The sequence below is a fragment of the Crotalus tigris genome, unplaced genomic scaffold (assembly GCF_016545835.1).
Source record: "Crotalus tigris isolate CLP2741 ecotype Arizona unplaced genomic scaffold, ASM1654583v1 scf7180000018107.405212, whole genome shotgun sequence".
In the NCBI taxonomy this organism is placed as follows: Eukaryota; Metazoa; Chordata; class Lepidosauria; order Squamata; family Viperidae; genus Crotalus; species Crotalus tigris.
In genome coordinates, this window is record NW_024096828.1 from 155905 (window position 1) to 176376 (window position 20472).

General features: G+C 40.5%; 1 protein-coding gene across 1 annotated transcript in view; it reads right to left on the reverse strand.

Annotated features, from left to right (window-relative positions):
* Nucleotides 1–20472, reverse strand: part of ATRX (ATRX chromatin remodeler) — a 159608-nt gene that overhangs the window by 46310 nt on the left and 92826 nt on the right. Inside the window, exons 12-17 of the mRNA XM_039348022.1 lie at nucleotides 19556–19735; nucleotides 16158–16251; nucleotides 14955–15060; nucleotides 12864–13043; nucleotides 2552–2690; nucleotides 2137–2246 (exon numbers count right to left, since the gene is read on the reverse strand). Of these exons, the coding sequence (XP_039203956.1) occupies nucleotides 2137–2246; nucleotides 2552–2690; nucleotides 12864–13043; nucleotides 14955–15060; nucleotides 16158–16251; nucleotides 19556–19735 (809 nt within the window). The remainder of the gene's footprint in view (nucleotides 1–2136; nucleotides 2247–2551; nucleotides 2691–12863; nucleotides 13044–14954; nucleotides 15061–16157; nucleotides 16252–19555; nucleotides 19736–20472) is intronic.

A 20472-nucleotide genomic window follows, 5' to 3' on the forward strand; every position in this document is an offset into this window, starting at 1 on the left:
ATCAGATGGTAGATTCTCATTTTTCCAAAATTGGGCAAATACTATCCTCGTGGCTGTTAAAACATGCAATATCAAATAATCATTCTCTTTACCATAATTAGGTCTTAATATTCCTAACAAAAAAAATTCCGGTTTAAATTCTATCTGTATTTTCATCATCTTTTCCAACCATCTATGAATCTTAGACCAATATTTCTTAGCATTAGGGCATATCCACCAGGCATGGTAATAAGTGCCTGGCTGTTGTTTACATTTTCAGCAAGTATCCGAAACATTTTGAACATTTTCGCTAAACGAACTGGTGTCATATGCCATCTAAAGAGCCGAGGTGGCGCAGCAGTTAGAGTGCAGTACTGCAGGCCACTTTAGCTGACTGTGTTCAGCAGGTCAGCGGTTCCAATCTCACCGGCTCAAGGTTGACTCAGCCTTCCATCCTTCCGGGGTAGGTAAAATGAGGACCCAGATTGTTGGGGGCAATGTAAATATATATATACATTGCTTACTGGTGTACACCGCTTAGAGAGTGCTTGCACTTAAAGCGGTATATAAGTCTCATAAATAAATAAATAAATAAATCTATAAAACATCTTGTATACGTTTTCTTTATATGGTACTGCTTTTGTAAGCTTAATATTTTTATCCCAAAGTTTTTGCCAATCTTCTAAATCTATAGAATATCCAAAATTCTTTGCCCATACTATCATTGTTTCTTTCACTTGTTCTTCTTCCATCTTCCAGTTTAAAAGAAATTTATAGAGTTTCTTAATCAAATTCTCATCTGTTTTTAACAAAATTTTATCTAATGGAGTCTGTTCTTTATAAAATCCTATTGATTTTATATCTTTTTCGTGTCTTGTTTGAATTTGCAAATAGGACCACCATGTCAAGTCAATACATTGTTGTTGAAGAGTTTGCCTGTCCTTAAGTTTTCCCTTTGTCCAAAATGTCTTTATAACTAACCAGTTTATCATAGTTAATCAGGTTTGGATAAGCAAATGCTTTCATTGTTGAAAGCCACTCAGGTATTTTCATATATATTTTATGTTTGATTTTCTCCCATTCTGAAAGTAGTACGTTTGCTTACTGCATGATTTTGAAAATATTTATGTGCTTTAGTTTTCTCATACCATATAAAAGCATGCCAACCTAGTTGAAGATCATGTTCCTCTAAATAAAGCAATCTTTTATTTCTCAATACAATCCATTCTTTAAGCCAAAGCAGAATAGCTGCTTGATAGTAAAGTCTCCAATCTGGAAGTCCAAAGCCCCCTCTATCCTTAGATTCTTGTAACAATTTACATTTGATTCTAGCTTTCTTTCTTCCGGTGACATCTTTGGTTGTAGACCCTGGGACACGAACTCTCCGTGCCCAGGGTCCGAATTTCTGTCACTGGCGGGCCGAGCAGGGCTGAATGCCACCCTGGAGGGGTGGCCACCAAGAGGTGAACTCTTTGAGGAAAGGGAGCCGCTGCCGGCTCTCCAAACTCAAAATAGCCTCTGGAATCAGCGAGAGAAAAGCAGAGAGCTTCGCGTTTGCCGCCATCTTCAACAGATCATCGGAGACAGGAGTCAGCTGTTTCAGGAAACAAGCAACTGGTCCGGGTGAGATGATATCAGTTTTTGTTGCAAAGTGGACCTTTGAGAAAATTGCCTGCCATTAAAGTTAAGCTGGAAGCCTAATGGGAGGAGGAGGAGGGGATTTTTGCTTCTCCCCCCTCCCGAAAAGCAGCGGTTTCAGCGTTTTAAAACTTTTGAAAATTTTTTGAATTGAAGCTACATTGTAGTATAATAGACAGATGGTCTGACCAGCACTATGGAGTCAAATGTTCAAATTCAAGCCCATCCAGAGTCAACTCAGCGACCTGATGTGTCATTCTTTCAACTTATCTCACAGAGTTCTTCTGAGAACTGAATTCCAGTCCTACAGATGAAGTAGCTGAATTCCTGAAGAAAGTGTAGTAAAGGTGCCTAAACTATTCATTCTTCTCTCCAGGAATTATATATAACAGCAATTGGAATATGCATTAGGTAACTTGGAAAAGTTTCACAAGTTTTCACAAGACGTGGTCATGTATCTTTTACTGGAAGAAGCTGGAGGGAGCAAAGCCCGTCCGAACCACAGATTCTCAAACATACCTGCAAAGTCTTTCCCAGACCCATACAGTGAGCCAGAATGCATCCAGAGCCTGAAGATTTCTTGGTTTTTCTCACAGATTCACAACAGCAATCCCACATAAACTGAACACCTAGAAGCAATGTTTTTAAAAAGATCCTTTAAAATTTAACAGTGGACAATTAAGCGCTTATTTTTGGCTCTGAAGTGCAATAGCTATTACAGAAGACAGACGTTTCATTGCCAAACGAGGTAACACAATCCCTCTCTGATGGTATTACCTAGTTTAGTAATGAAACGTCTGCAAGAAAACCACCAAGCTCAGAGAGTACCAAGGACCCCACAGAACACTCCAATGTGGCTTTAACCCAATTGATTCAAAACATAAATCTCCTAAATCTAGCATTTTTAAATACAAAAATTATTGTGTCAGCTTACCATCTACTTGATGAGGTTTAAGTTTTGTCACCATGTTTTGATGAACTTGCACTATTGGTTCTTTGGTTTCTTCATCTTCATCTAAAACCAGCTTAGTTGTAATTGGACATTTCAAAGGTGTATCTTCTAGTTCTATCACCTGGAAAGATTTTTTGGGATGTGTGCATTTAATTCAAGATACTTAACTCTCAAGCTACACAAGGCACGTATACATTGAGTGCTACAACCAAACAAGGTTTTTTTTTCAGATCCCATTTAAGTCGGAGAAGAACTATAAACCAATTCAATGGGACAATGGTTCTCTCTTTTAAATTAACAGTGGGGATTGCATTGTATTTTCTGCATATTTCGAGGTGCTAAACACATTTATAACAAATATATATATTTTAAGTCCATGCACATGTGATGATTTAAGATAGAAAGAAACATTTTTCTTTATTTGCCAAAAATCTGACAGGCCAGAATAAAATATGTGCCTTAGAAAACTGTAACAAAATATGCTTGATTAGTGGGCAAATCACAGATAAAATCTTATGTGCATGTATCTGTCCTTATTGGACATTTAGAAATCTATTTGTTAATTATTTCTATTTTCTATTTCTCAATTATTTCTGTTTGTTTGGGGTTTTTTTTGAGAATTTCATTTTAATGTGTGCTGGTGTGCCCACAGTAAAAAATGACAATAAAGGTTATCTTATCTTTTTACTAGCTTCAAAGTGAAGTGCTATAGAATGTTGCAGAAACAATTCTGAGAACATATGGAATATTATTAACTTTAGAAGGATATTGCTGAACCCAAATAGCAGACAGCATCATGCCCAATGCATAGCACAGAGCCTGGTTTGACATAGGGTGTGCCATGGTCTGGGGAGGGGAAGGATGGGGTACTTATTCAAAGCTATGAAGTAAACAAAGCCTCATGTTCCAGAAGTTCTCAAGGGACTGTTCTGGAGGCGGTGTGTGGAATTATAAAATTCTAGAAATTCTAAGAAAAGGGCAAAGGCTCAGAAAGAAAATTAAGAATTAACTGTCCAAATGATAAAAGAAGAAAACATATTCTTTGTATTCTGGCACTTTATTTTATCTGCTTTCAATAAAGATTCCTCTGTGGATCTGCTGCTCCCAAACAATGGGTTAAATATTTTGGTGCTTTATTTAGTGATAATAGAGTATCTTTATTGTCATTGTGTAACTCACAACGAAATTAAGTAATGCTGTCAACATAGGATATTTGCTTTGAAAAACATTTGTTCCTGAATCTCTTAACATTTTCATCTTAAAAATAAAGGCTGCTTGGGGGCAAGGGATTTAATTCCAACAGAATTACAGCTATCCAATATTGGTGAACTTCAGTATTCACAACTGGCACATATTTATGACGTAGCACATTTGTGAAATTCACAGCTGGCTTCCAATAAGCAAAGTCAATGGAGAAGCTGGCAGTAAAATTGCAAGTCATGGTCATGTGGTATGTCACTTAACAACCACAGGTGATTCACTTAACAACTGCAGCAGAACCAACATTGTAAGTCTGATGTTTCACTTAATATACACAATGCTTAGCAACAAAGTTGCCAGTCCCAATTAAGGTTGCTGCCTGTAGTAAATACGCTAGCATGTTATCAGTCTAACCAAGAAGTCTAATGTGCATTGCAACCTTTTATACTTTTTCTCATACTAGCAGAATGGATGCTTCAAGTTACGGGTAATCCTCATTTAGTGATGACAACTAGGATCAGCAACTCAGTCATAAAGTGAAGTGATTGTTAACTGAAACCAGGAATTTGCTTATGATCTTATTTCAGCTTTCTTTGAATTACAGACCTATGAAAGTCGCAAATGCAAGGACTGGTCGTAAAGTTCCTTTCTTTTTCATCACTGCTATAGCCATGAAAGATCCCTAAATGAGGACTTCCTGTAGTTAGAAATTTTGGCTAATTTGGTGATTTTTATCAACCTCTACTATTATCATTATCTGATTCTTATATCATTTCTTAAAAAGCTACACTGTCACCTGATTAGTTCTTAAAAGCAGCATATGAGCATACCTATTTCAACTAATATAGTCTTTTTTCAAAAGTGACAACTTTAAGATGTGTGAACTTCAACTCCCAGAATTCTCCAGTCAACCGTGCTGGCTGGGGAATTCTGAGAACAGAGACGTAATGTAACTTTTAAAAACGACTTTTAAAAATTATCTTTGACAAAATAAAAGATAAAAAAAGAATAATATAATGTAATCCTCATGTATCCAAATGGTATAAAAAGGCTTTAAAAGCTTTTAAGCTCAGGGTAATTATTCACATGCTTTCGGCTAAATCCAGCCACAGCTTTTTGAAGGGTGGACCTTGCCTTTCATTCCAACCACAATAGTCAAGACAATTTACTGCTGTTAAAACGACACTAATAAAAGCAAAAAAATAAGTATTAAAATATGAAAGCAGGGCAAGAATCCCAAATGATTACATCCGGTAAGAGAAGGGGCGTTGTCCTACCTGAACGCCTTTTCTCAGCATGAGGAATGTAGACTCCAAGGATGGGTTGATTTAGTCTTCTAGCCCAATCAGACCAAACAATCAAAGTTGCCACGCCTCTGCAGGGTCTGACCATGCCCCAGTTTCGAAAGGGCGAAGCGAATGATTGTGTGACGAGATGGCTCCGAACTGCTGACACTAACCTAGCTGCTAGTAATAATCAGGGAGGGGGTGGAGTCTACATTCCTCATGCTGAGAAAAGGCGTTCAGGTAAGACAACACCCCTTCTCCAGCATGTAGAGGAATGTAGACTCCAAGGATGGGACATAGCAAAGCCCCTATGATCCCTCGGGTGGGAAGCAGGTTGGTTAAGTGTCGGTGCTGAAATGGACCACTTGTTGTAAAACCCGACGGCCAAAAGCAGCCTCCGCAGAAGCAAACTTGTCGAGTTTGTAGTGGTGAATGAATGGTGAAGGGGACGACCACGTAGCCGCCTTACAGATGTCCTCTATGGACGCCTGAGTCTGCCACGCCGCCGATGTGGAAGCGCTACGAGTAGAGTGCGCTGTTAGGTGGCTTGGGACAGGTAAAGAGTAAGCCTGGTAAGATTGAGCGATCCACCTGGCTATAGTAGAGGAGGAAACCTTCTGTCCCTTGGAAGTTGAGTGGAAAGAGACAAACAATGCCTCCAATTTGCGAAAGGAAGCTGTCCTCTTAATGTAATGACGTAATGCCCTACGTACATCTAGGTAATGCCACTGCTTTTCTAGTGTGTGAGAAGGATTGGGACAAAAGTTTGGTAGTACAATGTCCTGAGCTCGGTGAAACAGGGTATTCACCTTGGGAATGAATGAGGGATCTAACCTCAGCACCACTCTGTCCTGATAGAAGGTACACAGGTCTTCCCTAACTGAAAGAGCAGCCAGCTCTGACACGCGTCTCGCTGACGTGATGGCTACTAGGAAAGCCACCTTGTGGGACAAAATGTGAAGAGGACAAGACCTTATAGGTTCAAAGGGAGACCTAGTGAGTGTCTGCAGAACACGAGGTAGTTCCCAAGATGGATACCTGTGTACTACCGGAGGTCTGGTGTTGGAGACTCCTTTCATAAAGGATCGGACCCTGGGATGATGGGACAATGGAGTGGCGTTGGCACAGGTGAACACCATGGAAAGAGCGGCCACCTGTCTACGCAAGGTGTTGGGCGCTAAGTCTTTATCCACTCCATCCATGAGGTATTCAAGAATCACTGGAATAGTGACAGAAAAGATAGACAAACCCTTACAGGTACACCAGTCACAGAAGTTCTTCCAAGTGGCATCATAGATTCGGTTCGTCGCCGGCCGTCTGGAAGCTTGGATCATAGCTATCACCTTGAAGAGTAAGATCCGCACATCAGGAACTGGCGCTCAAATGCCAGACGGCTAGTTGTAGCCACTGTGGGTCCGGATGGCATATGGCCCCCTGTGGTAGAATTATCCTCTCTGGAGGGATTTGCCAAGGGGGGGCTACGGCGAGGTTCACGAGATCCGCGAACCATGGACGCCTCGGCCAATACGGGGCCACAAGGATTAGCTCCGCCTGTTCCTGTAACAGCTTCCTGATGACAGCCGGGATCAAGGGAAGGGGTGGAAATGCATATAGAAGGCCCGCCGGCCAAGGGCTGCGGAGGGCATCTGCTCCTTCCGAACCCTGGGATGGGTACCGAGATAGAAACCGGGGAAGCTGGGTGTTCTTCGGGGATGCAAACAGGTCGACTTTGGGCCGACTGAAACGGTGAGTTATCTCCTGAAAGAGACGGGGATGTAGACGCCACTCTGAATGATCTATCGTAGATTGACTCAGAAAATCTGCCTGGTCGTTTTCCACCCCTGAAATGTGTTCCGCCTTTAGGGACAACAGATTCTGTTCCGCCCATGACCCCAGACACTGGGCCTCGGACATTAGAATCCGTGATCGAGTGCCGCCCTGCCTGTTGACATGGGCCTTTGCCGCCACGTTGTCTGTCAGAACCAACACGTGGCGGCCCGCCAACTTCTTGTGGAAATGGCGAAGTGCTAGGTGTATGGCTCTGAGCTCTAACCAATTGATATTTTTCTTGAGATCCCGTTGAGACCACCATCCCTAGGCAAATTGGGATTGCAGATGTGCCCCCCATCCAAACAGACTGCGTCTGTGGTCAAGATTACCCGAGTCAGTTCTCTGAACAGGGATCCTTTGGACAGTGCTGGGGACAACCACCAGATGAGGGACGTGAGTGTCTGTGGTGGGACTCGCACCCTCTGTGGAAAACATGCTACACCCCGTTTCTGGTAAGGGAGTAGAAACCACTGTAGTTGTCTCGTATGAAGCCTGGCCCAAGGCACTATGGCAATACATGAGATCAGTTTCCCTAACAGCTGTGACAGTAGGAGCAGGGTTACACGTTTCTCCTTGCGCACCCTGGTGACCATCGTACGTATGCTGAGCTGACGCTCCTGAGACAGGAAAACTCTGGCACTGGCTGGTGTCTATTATTGCGCCTAGGTGGAGCAAACGGTTTGTTGGGATCAGATGGCTCTTTGGGAAGTTGATCATAAATCCATGATCCTGGAGTGTCTTGATCGTCAGTGCCACGTCTGAACGGGCGTTCAGTGCCGAGGACGACTGGATTAGGATATCGTCCAAGTAGCACTGAACGCGAACTGGTACTAACCTGAGCTGTGCGGCGAGAACCGCCAGGATTTTGGTGAAAACCCTTGGAACTGACGATAGGCCGAATGGCAGGGCCCTGTACTGATAGTGATGGTTGGAATACCTGAATCTGAGGAAACGCCTGTCATTTGGATGTATGGGAATGTGCAGGTAAGCTTCTGTCAGATCTATGGATGTAAGAAAATCCCCCGGCCGAATACTGCTCAGAATAGAATGAAGAGTTTGCATCTTGAATTTTTGGTAAATTAGGTACTGATTTAGAGCCTTGAGGTCTAGGATCGCCCTCCATCTTCCTGAGGGTTTTGGTACCACAAACAGGATGGAGTAGAAACCCAGTCCCCATTGATCTGGGGGTACCCGCTCTATTGCCTCTATGCTTAACAGATGACAAATGGCCTCCTCCATGAGACCTTGTTTCATGGGATTTCTGGATAGGGGGCAGGAGATGAAGTGCCAAGGGGGGAGTTTGAGGAACTCCAGAGACAGTCCATCTCTGATAGTGGTTAGAACCCAATTGTCCATGGTGGTACTTTCCCATTTGTGGAAATATAGTGCCAGTCTTCCGCCAATGGGAGGAATCCGCCTCAAGTCACTTTGACTTTCGAAAAGGACGAGCTCCTCTGCCGTGAAAGGGCCGCTTAGCCTGGAATTGTGGCTTTGGCTTGTCTCTGTAGCCGGACCGGTCCGATGAGCGGTCCGGCCCTGCTTGAAAGGGCCGATACCTGCTCCATGTAGTTCGGTCTGAGCCAGACTTCAACGACGGACGCCGGTTTTATGGAGAAAAACATCTGCCCGTTTTTTTGACAACTTGAGCTAGTACTTTCAACTTTTCTTTGTTTTCAGTCAGGTAAGGAGTGAGAGCCTCTCCAAAAAGGCGACCCTTTTGATATGGTGCCACAGCTACTCTCCATTTGTGCCTGGTATCGGCCTTCCAATTTTTTAGCCAGAACTGGCGTGCGGCCACGTTGGAAGCTATGGCCCGAGACGAATATTTGGCCGACTGCAGAGACACATCCGCCATGTATTCCAGTGCGGCCCTTAGTTTAGTGACATCCTGGTGAACCCTTACTTCGTCTGGGGATAATCTGGCCTGTAATTCCCTGAGCCAGATTAATGCAATTCTGGCGAAAAAGGAGTTAGATGTTGAGGCTCTTATAGCCCAAGCCGATGCCTGATGGGTCCTTTTGAGGGAAATCTCAGACTTCTTGTCCTCAGCCTTAAGGGCCTCCGACATATCTCCTGGGATTTTGGTCTGACAGTATGGGGGCAAGAGCCTCGTCTACACTCGGAACTTCGAGGACATCGTTGAGGGAAGGGACCGTATCTAAGAGCTTATGATCTAATCCCCCAAGAGCAGAGAAACTTCCAGGAGATCCCCACTGATCCTGAATGGATTTGAGAAACATGGAGGGGCAAGGTATCTGTAGGTTCTTCTTGACCGGTTCCAGAAACAGTGGGTCAGAACTCTGTCCAGAATCCTGATCGGTCGTCTGTGGTTTCACGGGTTCAATTTTTCCGGTGACATAGGCCTTTTGTAAAAGAGAATAGAAAGAATTTGGATTAAACACCCCTACATAGGAGTGGCCTCTGCCTGAATGTCTTCCCCGTCTGACCACATGCCTTCTTCCGGAATCTGAGCGGAAAAATCCGATATCTCGCTCCCTTCAGATTGAGGTGGAGAACCGTGATCCGAGATCACATACTCCCTGGGATGCATAGTTTCCGTGGGTGTAGGGGGGGTTGACGGTCCTTGGACCGGAATGGCCCTCCCTGAAGCCGCCATTGCCTGAGCCACCGCCTGTGAGATCATGGCTTGGAGCTGGACAGTAAATGAAAGATGTTCGGGGCCCCAAAGACCCGCCGCCGTCGGCATGAAAGATGCTGACGGGATTGGGGGAGGGACGACTGTAGTAACCTCCCCCTGAGACCCACAGGACACTGAGGAAGGTCCTGGCTCAGCAGCTGGAATTGAATCTTGGACCTGTAATCTCAATTCTCGGTCAAAGAGGGACAGATGGTCCCATTCATATCCCAGCAAAGAACCCTGGTCCAGGATCTGCTCGGGAGACCAAGCCCGTGTAAAGGGGGAAGGTCGATGCTCCACTGATGTGGATGCAAGGGGAGGTGAGGGGATAAGCTGCGTCTCTCCTGTCTGCCCCTGGGCTTTGGAGAATTGTCGCTCCAGCGCCTATGTCTGCTATCTGTTTGCTTGTCATCGGCCTTAGAGGTCCGTTTGACCTTGGCCTTGGCTTTTGCAGGTGTACCCAGACTGGATGGCTTGCGTTTTATATTTCCACTGGAGGTGGAAGCCTGTGAAACGGTGTTATCCGCCATATTGAAATAAACAATAGGAAATAAACAACAGGTGTTCACCAGGAGATCCCTGGATCTGGCCTGTACTACAGTAGAAGAAAAGACAGGTTTTCACCAGGAGATCCCTGGATCGACCCTTGGTCTGCAGGAGAAAGGAAGGCCACGGCCCACCTGGGTGGTACAGGCCTGCACAAGGGTTTGTGAGGTCCGGCCCGCCGTTAAGCACGGAGTCACTACGCGATATAAGCCGCGCTACGCTCAGGGGCTGTCCTCCCCGTTCAATTTTTCAGGTCCACTGTAATAGAGACAATTTGGCCGAAAAGGTATCAAATATCAATTAAAGAAGTCTATATATGAATATAGATATATATCTTGTTTATTTTAATTCTGTTTTATTTTAATTTATTTTTATTTATTTTTTATTTTATTTTATTTATTTTTATTTTTTGACCCTCATGTCTCACTTAGTGACGATTAGGACAGTAAGTGCCGACCACTATGCAGACAGCGGAAAACAGGCAAGGCAAGCAGCCGTCCACTGGATATTTAAAAGGTACTGGTAAGTCACACAGTCTGGAATATTACCAGATAAAATGGAGTGAGAGACTCAAGATATTTTCCCTATGTCCAGTAGGTAACCTGAGATGGTACTTATTAAGCAGCTGAAGCACGAAATAATGAAGATCTAATGGAATGTAATTAGAACTCCTATTCCCCCCCCCCACTTAGGGAGAATCACCAAATAAGTAAGTTACTTTGTGACTGAGAAGACTGTAATTAGGACAAAGCAGTCAATTTAATGTGTGCAATCGGGCGGAGCCCAAAATGGCGGCCAGGATGATCTAATGAGAGATAAAACAAGCTGAGAGAAAAGATCCTCTCCTGCAAGTAATCTGGTAATAAGCTCTTTTAGTCAAACAGTTCACCTGCGGGTTTTTTTGGGTAATTTACAGCTGACAATCAACAGTAACAAGGAAGTACTTGAGTAGTGTGAGGATCGAGCCTTCTAGAAGCTCAAAATGGCGCCCGCAGGTTGTTTGAATTGGTAATGAACCCAGGAAGGTGATTTCAGTTTTCAGCCGAAAATTAGTAGTTTAAAGCTTCGCATTCACAGCGAAGTTCCTGGGAGGGGGTGGGGGAGGTGGATTGTAATGAGGAGGCAGCAATCTACGATCAGCTGTCTGCCTCTGAAAAACTCACGGAGAAGGGACTTGATTAAGAGAAGAAATGGTGCAGCATTGAGCTCAGAGCTGAACCAATCCCCCCCCCCCCAAAGAAGGGAAAAAAGGATAGAGAAACCACGAATGGCAATAACTACCTTTCTGAATCTAAATTAGGAGCCAAATTCTCATGTGTCTTCAGGGCTGAGATCAAACGAAACTGGGGCATGGTCAGACCCTGCAGAGGCGTGGCAACTTTGATTGTTTGGTCTGATTGGGCTAGAAGACTAAATCAACCCATCCTTGGAGTCTACATTCCTCTACATGCTGGAGAAAATCAGGGTTCTGCATGTATGTCTTATATGTCAATTTAAGAAAAGCAATTCTATTTTCAAACATCTTGGAAAGTATTTTTGCAATGAAAACACTTAAAAGAATCATGTTCAAGAAAAATGCTTCAGTATAATCAATTGTTAGTCAGGTGGAGTTTAGATCAGAAGGTTGGTATTACTTTAGATGACGTGAATCTGGTAAAACAGATTAAAGATCAAACTCAAGCCCATATAAAGAGAATTTATAATGTTTTAATAGAATTGGATTCTGAAACGGAGTTAGTTAAAGATTATATGGTAAAATGGGCACAAAATATTCAAGAGCCGATTCTATTGGACCCATGGGAGACAATTTGGGTTAGAAATGTAAAATTTACTAAAGCTCAAAATTTAAGAGAAAATTTTTATAAAATGTTTTATAGGTGGCATTTGGATCCTCAAAAGCTGTCTTATATGTATCCTAATTTACAGCCCAAATGTTCGAGATGTGGAAGCTTAGATGCAACTTATTTTCATATTTGGTAGATGTGTAGAAATATAAAAGCTTTTTGGATTAAGATTTGGTGGAACATTCAAAAGATTTTTAAGAGAAAGATAAAGTTTACGCCACAATTATTTTTGTTAGGTGTTATTGTAGATTTTGATGTTAAAGAGATTAATTTGATGTTGAATCTTATAACAGCAGCAAGATTATTGGTGGGGCAATATTGGAAGAAAGATTCTTTGCCAGTATGGAAGAATGGATACTCAAGGTGTCTAATTTAGCAGAAATGGCAAAGATTTCCGTTTATTTGAAGGACTACTCACAAGAAAGATATATTTCGGTTTGGAAAAGATGGATAGATTATATTCAGAATAAATATGAGACTAAAAAGTATTATCTAGCTTATGAGTAAATTTTAGATTTTTATTAATAGTTTAATATGATTGAACTTATATTAGTTTTAGTATTATGTTTAATTAATAATGACTTGTTTATATTATTATTTTTGTTTTTAATTTGCTAATATTTTGAAAGGGAGTTAAAGTACGTTATGGATTTGATTGTTTGTATAGTTGGGTAATGTTAGTTAGATTATGATTGTTTATTTGTAACCCTGTAATCAGCTCTGGGAAGTGGGGGACGGGGGAGGGATTTGGGATATATATTGTATAAAATTTTTAAAACTTTTAATAAAAAAAAAGAAAAATGCTTTCAAAGTAAAATTACATAAACAAAGCACTGACTATCAGATATATTTCTATTAAAATTCTCTTTTAGCAGTTTTAGAGTTTTGCCTTTCCTCAAAATGCTTGTTTAAAAATCCTGGTAATATCCCAATTAAAAAAATATAAATACTTCTCTGAGTTTCTCTCTTTCACGCTCCCTTTCTGCAATTCGTTTTCTTCTCTCCTCTTCTTCTTTCAATGCATTGTGCGTTTCTGTTCTGAGTTTATCATCTTTAATAATCTTCCTTATTTTTTTCCTGCCTTTTCCAGGAGATTTAGAATCATCATTATCGTCATCTTCAGTATTACTCTGTAAAAATTCAAAAAAGATATATTCTCAACATGATTTCAAATAAAACACAAAACACTCTTTCAACAAGCTTAACAATTAACTGTTATTGCCTTTTATTGTTTAATAATTTCAAATACTAATACTGGCTAACCAAACTGCATAATGCAACTTTTGTAGGCGGGGCGTATAGGTTATCACTTGCACTGAGATAGTACAGTAAGCATTTCCCATGTGTATAAATTAAGATCTCAAAGACTAATTTCTATTTCCTTTCCATTATATCTCAACTGGATTTGAGATTTCCTGTATTTCCAAAGCCCTTTACTGTATTATAAATCACACAGGAGCAAAGTACAAAAACAATAGGTGTAAATTTTTAAATTTAATTTTAAAAATGCCATGATTGTCACACAATGAAGTGAGATTTGGTGTGATTTTGGAATAATTTGTCCAATCCAAAGTAAACCTATTGAGAATGAGTATGCTAACATCAGAGAATAGGATGTAACAGTTTTGTATGATATAAAAGCTTACTCAGAGTTTAGTACTATTTAGAACTGTTTCATATTTAAACAGCAAACACAGAACCTCAACATTTAGCCATTGTGTCCAAATTTAAGCATTCCTGACTGATACATTATTCAGTTGCCCCTTGAGTATATCTAGTGAAGGGAAGCCCATCTTCACTTTAAAGAAAAAAAACACAATCAGGGAGTTTTTCCCTTAGATAACCTTCTTAAAAACTAAGTTCCTTTATTCTATCAGGACATAGTGTATAAGCGTTGCTTGAGCAGGGTCCGTAAGATTGTCTGGGATGCTACACATCCTCTTCATGACCTGTTTTCTTTGTTACCTTCTGGAAAGAGGGGCTTCGTGGTATCCGAAGCAGAACATCAGTCATTGTTTTGTGCCATATCGTATTAACCTTGTGAACTCTAAAGCTTCTGCCTTCCGTTATGTATTCAAGATGGACAGTGATTAATATTTATATGTTGCTTATATGTAAGGGTGTAGGTCTATACATATGTTGTATATAGTATGTTTAAATGTGTGTTATGTATGTGTACACTTTGAGAGCAAGCAAATAAATTTCATTTTTAATATGTGCCATTGTACCCAAAGTAAAAAATACAATAAAGGTTATCTATCTATCTATCTATCTATCTATCTATCTGTCTGTCTGTCTGTCTGTCTGTCTGTCTGTCTGTCTGTCTGTCTGTCTGTCTGTCTGCCTGCCTGCCTGCCTGCCTGCCTACAGTACCTACCTACCTACCTACCACATGCACTCTGGGCTGACAAAGATGAGGCGTTGGTCTCCTTTTAAAGAATGCAATCATTTCCCTATCACTCATTTTTCTCAAAACTAAGCTCCTAGCTGCTCTTTCCAAGGAGTCTTAATTTATACTTCCCTGATCAATCTTATTATTCTTCTCTAAATCTATTCCAATTTTGTGAATAGAATTGGCCATAATACTTGAGTTGGAATTAAACTAGAACATCTATCCTTATGATGGGATGGTATGTGGGAATGACCTTGGGAAATAGTCCCACAGATAGGGGAACACCCTGGCAGCCTAGCCCATAGAAAGATATGGGTATAGGAAACATCACAGACAGTAAGTAAAGGTGATGTAGTAAAGATTTACTAAGCAGTAAATGTGATGGGGGAGAAATGTATTTTCAGATTTGCAAGATTCTATTAATATAAGCTTACAATAAAGTATATTTAGTTCATCTGGGCATGCTTCCTGTCTGCGCTATCTTGCAAGGTTGACAGTTGCTATATCAAAGTTGTTTGGAAAGTTTCTTTAGTTTCAGAAACATCTCATTGTAGTTGGGAAGGTATTTGTAAAGGATTTTTAAAATCATGGAAATTTGAAGACAAAAACAAAACAAAAACAAAAAAGTGCTGGCCTAACCAGGCAATACCTTGCTGTTTTCACTAGATGAATCTTCTTGGACCTTTATGCGTCGCCTTTTCTTCTTCTGTTTATAACTCCTCTGATTTTCTTCTAATTCTGCTTTCTTGGCGGATCTAAAAAATGGAAGAGGTACTGTTCTAAAAAAAATTATTCAGTTTATTTATGATTTTATTTATTTATAATTTTTTAAAAATATTTTTTAAATATTTTATTTATTTATGATTCAGTTCACTCTTGTTTCTTCTGCATTGATATTTTAGAATGAAGGAACGCAGTTGGGGGATTTCACATTGGGTTGAGTTAGGAATTTAATGATGGTTTATTGCTTGATTGGCTGATCTGCATAACTAGCATAAAGCATGATTTACAAACCATATTGTAACACCCCAAGCCAAAAACAAAACAAACCACACTGCTCCATGCTTTGTGAAATATGTGAAACCAGGAAAAACCACAGAAGTATCCCAGATGCTTATATTTTTTTAATAAAAACAAAAATAAAAAATGTCTGGATTTTAGGAAACCGGATTTGTAGAAAAAACATGATAATTCCAAAGCATTCCAGATAGTAAACAGATTTTTTGTTTCTTTCTCTTCAAAAAGCAGATTATAAATCTGAATTTGGTGTTCAGGTTTTAATGGCTAAAGCAAGATTTAAAAAAACTTGAAATGAAATTTCTGGGTTGGGAATTGCTTTGTAATTTTATCTCTACTGATCTCTGCAGAGGTCTTTCTGCAAAATTATTAACGTTAACAAAATATGACCTAGGACAGTGGTGGCAAACCTATGGCATGGGTGCCAGATGCGGCACTTGGAGCCCTCTCTTTGGGCACACGTACCATTACCCCAGCCTTGCCTCCCCCGACCCCCCCCTCTCCAGCAGCCCCCCTGAAGGAGAGTTCCCCCCCCCCGAGCGTGGCCCACACGGAGCAGCGCAGCCAAGGACACGGCAGCCAGGCAGCGTAGACAAGACTCTGCCCTCACACCCCCTCATGCAGTTGATGCTGCAGGGCGCAGACAGAGGGTGTGGCCACCATAGCACTGCTGGACTACCTGGGCAATCTGCGGCGGGTCCTGGAGGCGATGAGTGGTCCTGTGGGCAGGCAGGGCAGGGGGGTAGAACGGGGGCGGGACCAGTTTTGGGGCACTCGGTCTCTAAAAGGTTCGCCATCACTGACCTAGGACCTTCCGTCAAAAAACATATGCTACCTTGTTCTAGGACGTTGATCATCTTCAGATTCACTCACTTCTTCACTAATTCCAGATTCACTGGCTTCTGAATTACCCGAATCCTCACTGCTGACTTTAAGATTAAATAATTAAAATGTATCAAGAAATTGTACATTTTCAAAGTTAGCACAATTAGTTAAATAGAAACCCAAAGTAACAGCAAGATAGCAAGAAACTATGAAATGAATGAAAACTATCTCCTATCATGTAAGAAATGCAAACCTGTCATAAAAAACTGCCTAGTAAAACAAATATTATTTAAATAATTATATTATTTGTAAATTTTATTTGCAATAATTATGTGCCATCAAGTTGTTGTTGACTTTTAGCAACCACACAGATTTTCTTTATGATGATCTGTCCCTAACTTGGTCTCTCAGGTCTTCCAACAGTAATGAGTAATGAGAGAAGCAACCTAGAACTAAGGAGAAACTTCCTAACAGTTAGAACAATTAACCAATGGAACAACCTGCCTCCAGAAGCGGTGAATGCGCCAACAATGGAAGTTTTTAAGAAGAGACTGGACAGCCTGAGCAGGGGGTTGGACTCCAAGGTCCCTTCCAACTTTATTATTATTATTATTATTATTATTATTATTATTATTATTATTATTATTATTATTATTATTAACATGTAGTAAAACAATATAAGTGAAAAACTAGGCAAAAATTGATATACAATTGTGATTTGCATGATGATTTGAATGTAAAATTTCTAGGTTTGAAAACTACTCCAATCCAGCTCAGTGTTGCAACTGTTTGATTAATCCCAGAAGCATTCTGAATCCAATATTTCTCATTTAAATGCTTCTAGAGTTTTTAGAAGAGCAGTGTGATGCTTCTGGTAAAGTGGGACAGCTCATTTCAAGTTTGACACAGAAACTGAAATGTTTGCATCTGAAATGTCTTGCAGTTTTGATATACAATGTTGTCTGAGAACTATTATTAATGAGTGCTAATATTAATACTTTTTAAAAATATACCGATAAAATGAAAGATTGGTAATTTTTATGAAGGTTTGTTTCCATTTTAGCCATCCAACAATGGATTCTATCTTCTAACTCTTCCAAAATGAAAAGTCCCAATATTTTAAATCTGTTTTCCAATATTAAAGTCCTAGTAGTGCCTCTCTCCAATTCTGTCCCAAGAGCTAAGATAAGGCTATTCTGAAACTGAGGATCCCAACAGAAGGAGAGAAAAGTGACTACCTGACTATGAGTAAAAGAGATCTGCTTTCTTAAGACAAAAAAACCCTCATCCTTTGGGCATGCTCTTGGATACTTATTCACACAAGGATAACAATATAGGTGGAAAGACATGGGAGCCAACAATCAGAGAGAGTCTGATACTATCTTTGCAGACTGGCAAATCTTACAACAAAGCATTAGCTTTTGTGAGTTGCATCAGATGTGAGCTGTTGTGCATGAAAGCTTGTCTGTGAATCTGTAAGGACAAGAACAACAAATCTTTTTGGTATTGTAGAGAGGCACCCAATGAAGTTAGGTAATCAAACTGAATGGTTGGAAATAATTAGCCCAATTCCCAAGTGGCAAGAAAAATCTGCAGTAATACATTTCTTCCAAATGCCTTCTCAGACGCATTTAAAAACAATTTATAACGTGCTCTCTATCTTGGCTTATTAAAAGGGCTAAAGAAGAAAAAAAGAATAAACCTTTTATTCTAATGAAAAAAATAATTAACTAACTTTATAGATAAAAGGGAAAAGATGATGGTATATTTGGTCAGGTATGGAGAAAACTTCAGATTCTGCAACATTCCATCTGTCAGAATCCAATTATATTTCATCTTTAAATTATCAAATATAGAAACTCCCAATTCTGCCTTCTCTGGATTCTGCCATAAGAGGGAGAGAAGGGGGAGAACAAAGGGGCTTTATGGCCCTCACTTCCTTCTTTACACTTCAAAGAGCTAAATGCTGAATGTGTGTTTATTGTAACCTCGAAGTGTTAGCATACCAAAGGAGAGTAATTGCCTTTCATGTAGTTATCTGAAGTCTCCATCCAGACGGAAGAAAGAAGAAAGGGAGTGGAATTGTGATACTTGAAACTATCACTGGAAGGGGGGTTGATTGGGTGGGACTACTGGGGAACCCCTTAAAACCTTGAATGGGAGAGCTTGGACCCCAAGTCCTGTCTAGCATGCCTGCAACCATTTTCTCTTAATAAAGGATTCCTGTTGGAAGAATTATTCCAAGAGTTCTGTCTTCTTAAGATGCAAAGTGGGGTGGGTCCTTACACCATCTCTGTACCCAACCCCATTACTCTGGCAGTTTTCAAACTCTAGACTCTAGTTTGAAATATTTTTCCTGCTTTAAAAGAGGAATTTCTCTAAAACTATTAGCCCACCTCCAGAATAGCCAAATTGGCATAGTCCTTAGGAGAAACTGAACATTCTGGATTTCTTCAGAATATTTTGTTCCTGGAATATTTTTTGCTCACAGGTAGATAAGAAAGAGAATCACTGACTGAAAGGACTGATACTTTTGATACCCTTCTTACAGAGTTGATTGCTATTAATAACCCCTTCTACAAGTCATTATGGTTTATTTCTTAGTGATGCAGAAAGAGGAAGGCAAGGTCTTGGAAACAGCATAGATTCCAAATGTGGATGTTATGTATTATTAGAAGACTGAGAAGAGGACAAAATATATCTTAGACAGAATCTTTGACTTAGGATGATGCCTACCTATGCTTCATGCTGGCTTTGATCAGATTTACTTGAGAAAAAAAAGCCTCCCTGAGCCTTGTCTATATATAAATATAACTATTCTGTCTAAACTATTAAGCGTGCAAGTTGGAGCAGCCAAAATGGAATTGGTGTCACAAGATCTGTCTGTTGCAATTTTGCTCATCAGAATTCCCTGAGCCTCTCATGGGGGGGGGGAGGAAGAAGATCAGCTGGAGGAGGCAGGGAAGCCATAAGGGAAGAGAGGGGGGGAGAGGGGACTGCAGTTGTAAATCTGGGCAGGCTGCCCAAAACCCAAATGTTGGCACATGACTCTAGGGGTGCTGCAATGGCCATAACTTTGAGGACTATCTATCGTTAACTACCATTTGATCAGTGCGATTGTATCTTCAAATGGTCACTGAATGAATAGTCACGAAGTGAGGACCACATGTAAGCTATCCACTTCACATAAGAGTGTTTTTTTAATGAAATAGGAAAACAAGGATAGGATTCAGCGATTAAAGAAATTGTTTTAGACATATCCCAACGCCTTGGGCCACATTTAAAGCAGCTGTGAAAAAGTGAGGGGGATTTTATTATGCATCATTAACAGTAAATGTGTAATAAAATAATTAAGCCAACAGAGTTCTTGTTAGTCTGCACACACATCAATATAAACAGACTTAATACCCTTCCTCCTATTTCTGCGTTTAACTTCTTTTGCCTCTTTAGATTTTCCCTTTTTCTCTTCCTGGGACTCTCCATCACTCATTGTTAATTTGTGTCTTAACAAACGGTGCCTGTATCTAGGTTTCTTGGCCTCTTCAGCATCTGAATCCGAGTCAAAGTCATCTTCTTGCTCATTCTCTCCTGTTGCAGGAAAACAAAAAACATAAGACTTACATGCACAAATTTTTCAAGCTTATATCAATATCAGATTTATATCAATATAATAATGAATTAACTGCATTATAGCAGTCTCTGGAACAAGTACCAAACAAATCATTATTTTTACTAATGTTATTAAATAAGCAAGTTATATTTAAGTGGTAAAATAGCTTTTTAGTTACCCTTCTCCAACCACCTCTCAATCCAGCAGCTGGACATTTGGGCTCCATCCATTCAGGGAGGGATACTCTTAAAAACTAGAAAAATGCTGCTGAGGCAACATTGAATCCAAAGATTTAATTTTCAGATAAATAAAAATCCTCAGGGCAAGGTTTGAGTGGCCTGTTCAGAACCTGAGGAGTGCCACATGGGTGAGAATGCTGCTCTATCTAGTCCAGCAGTCTGGCCAACCAGTTCATTTCCAGGCAGAGAGGCTTCAGAGGCCGTCCCGCTGACTCCCATGATTTTTATGAATTCCTCCAAGCCTTTTATGAAGCCAGCCAAGCTAGTAATCACCCCCGCATCTTGGAACTAACCTAATAAAGGATTCAACATCATTTACCATTTAAGGTTTAGCTGGTTATATTTAGTAGCAAATAGTATGTTATTGTAGTGGTAGAGGTAGTAACAGATTTTATTTTTCTGGGCTCCAAGATCACCTCAGATAGGGACTGCAGCCAAGAAATTAAAAGACGCTTGCTCCTGGGGAGGAAAGCTAT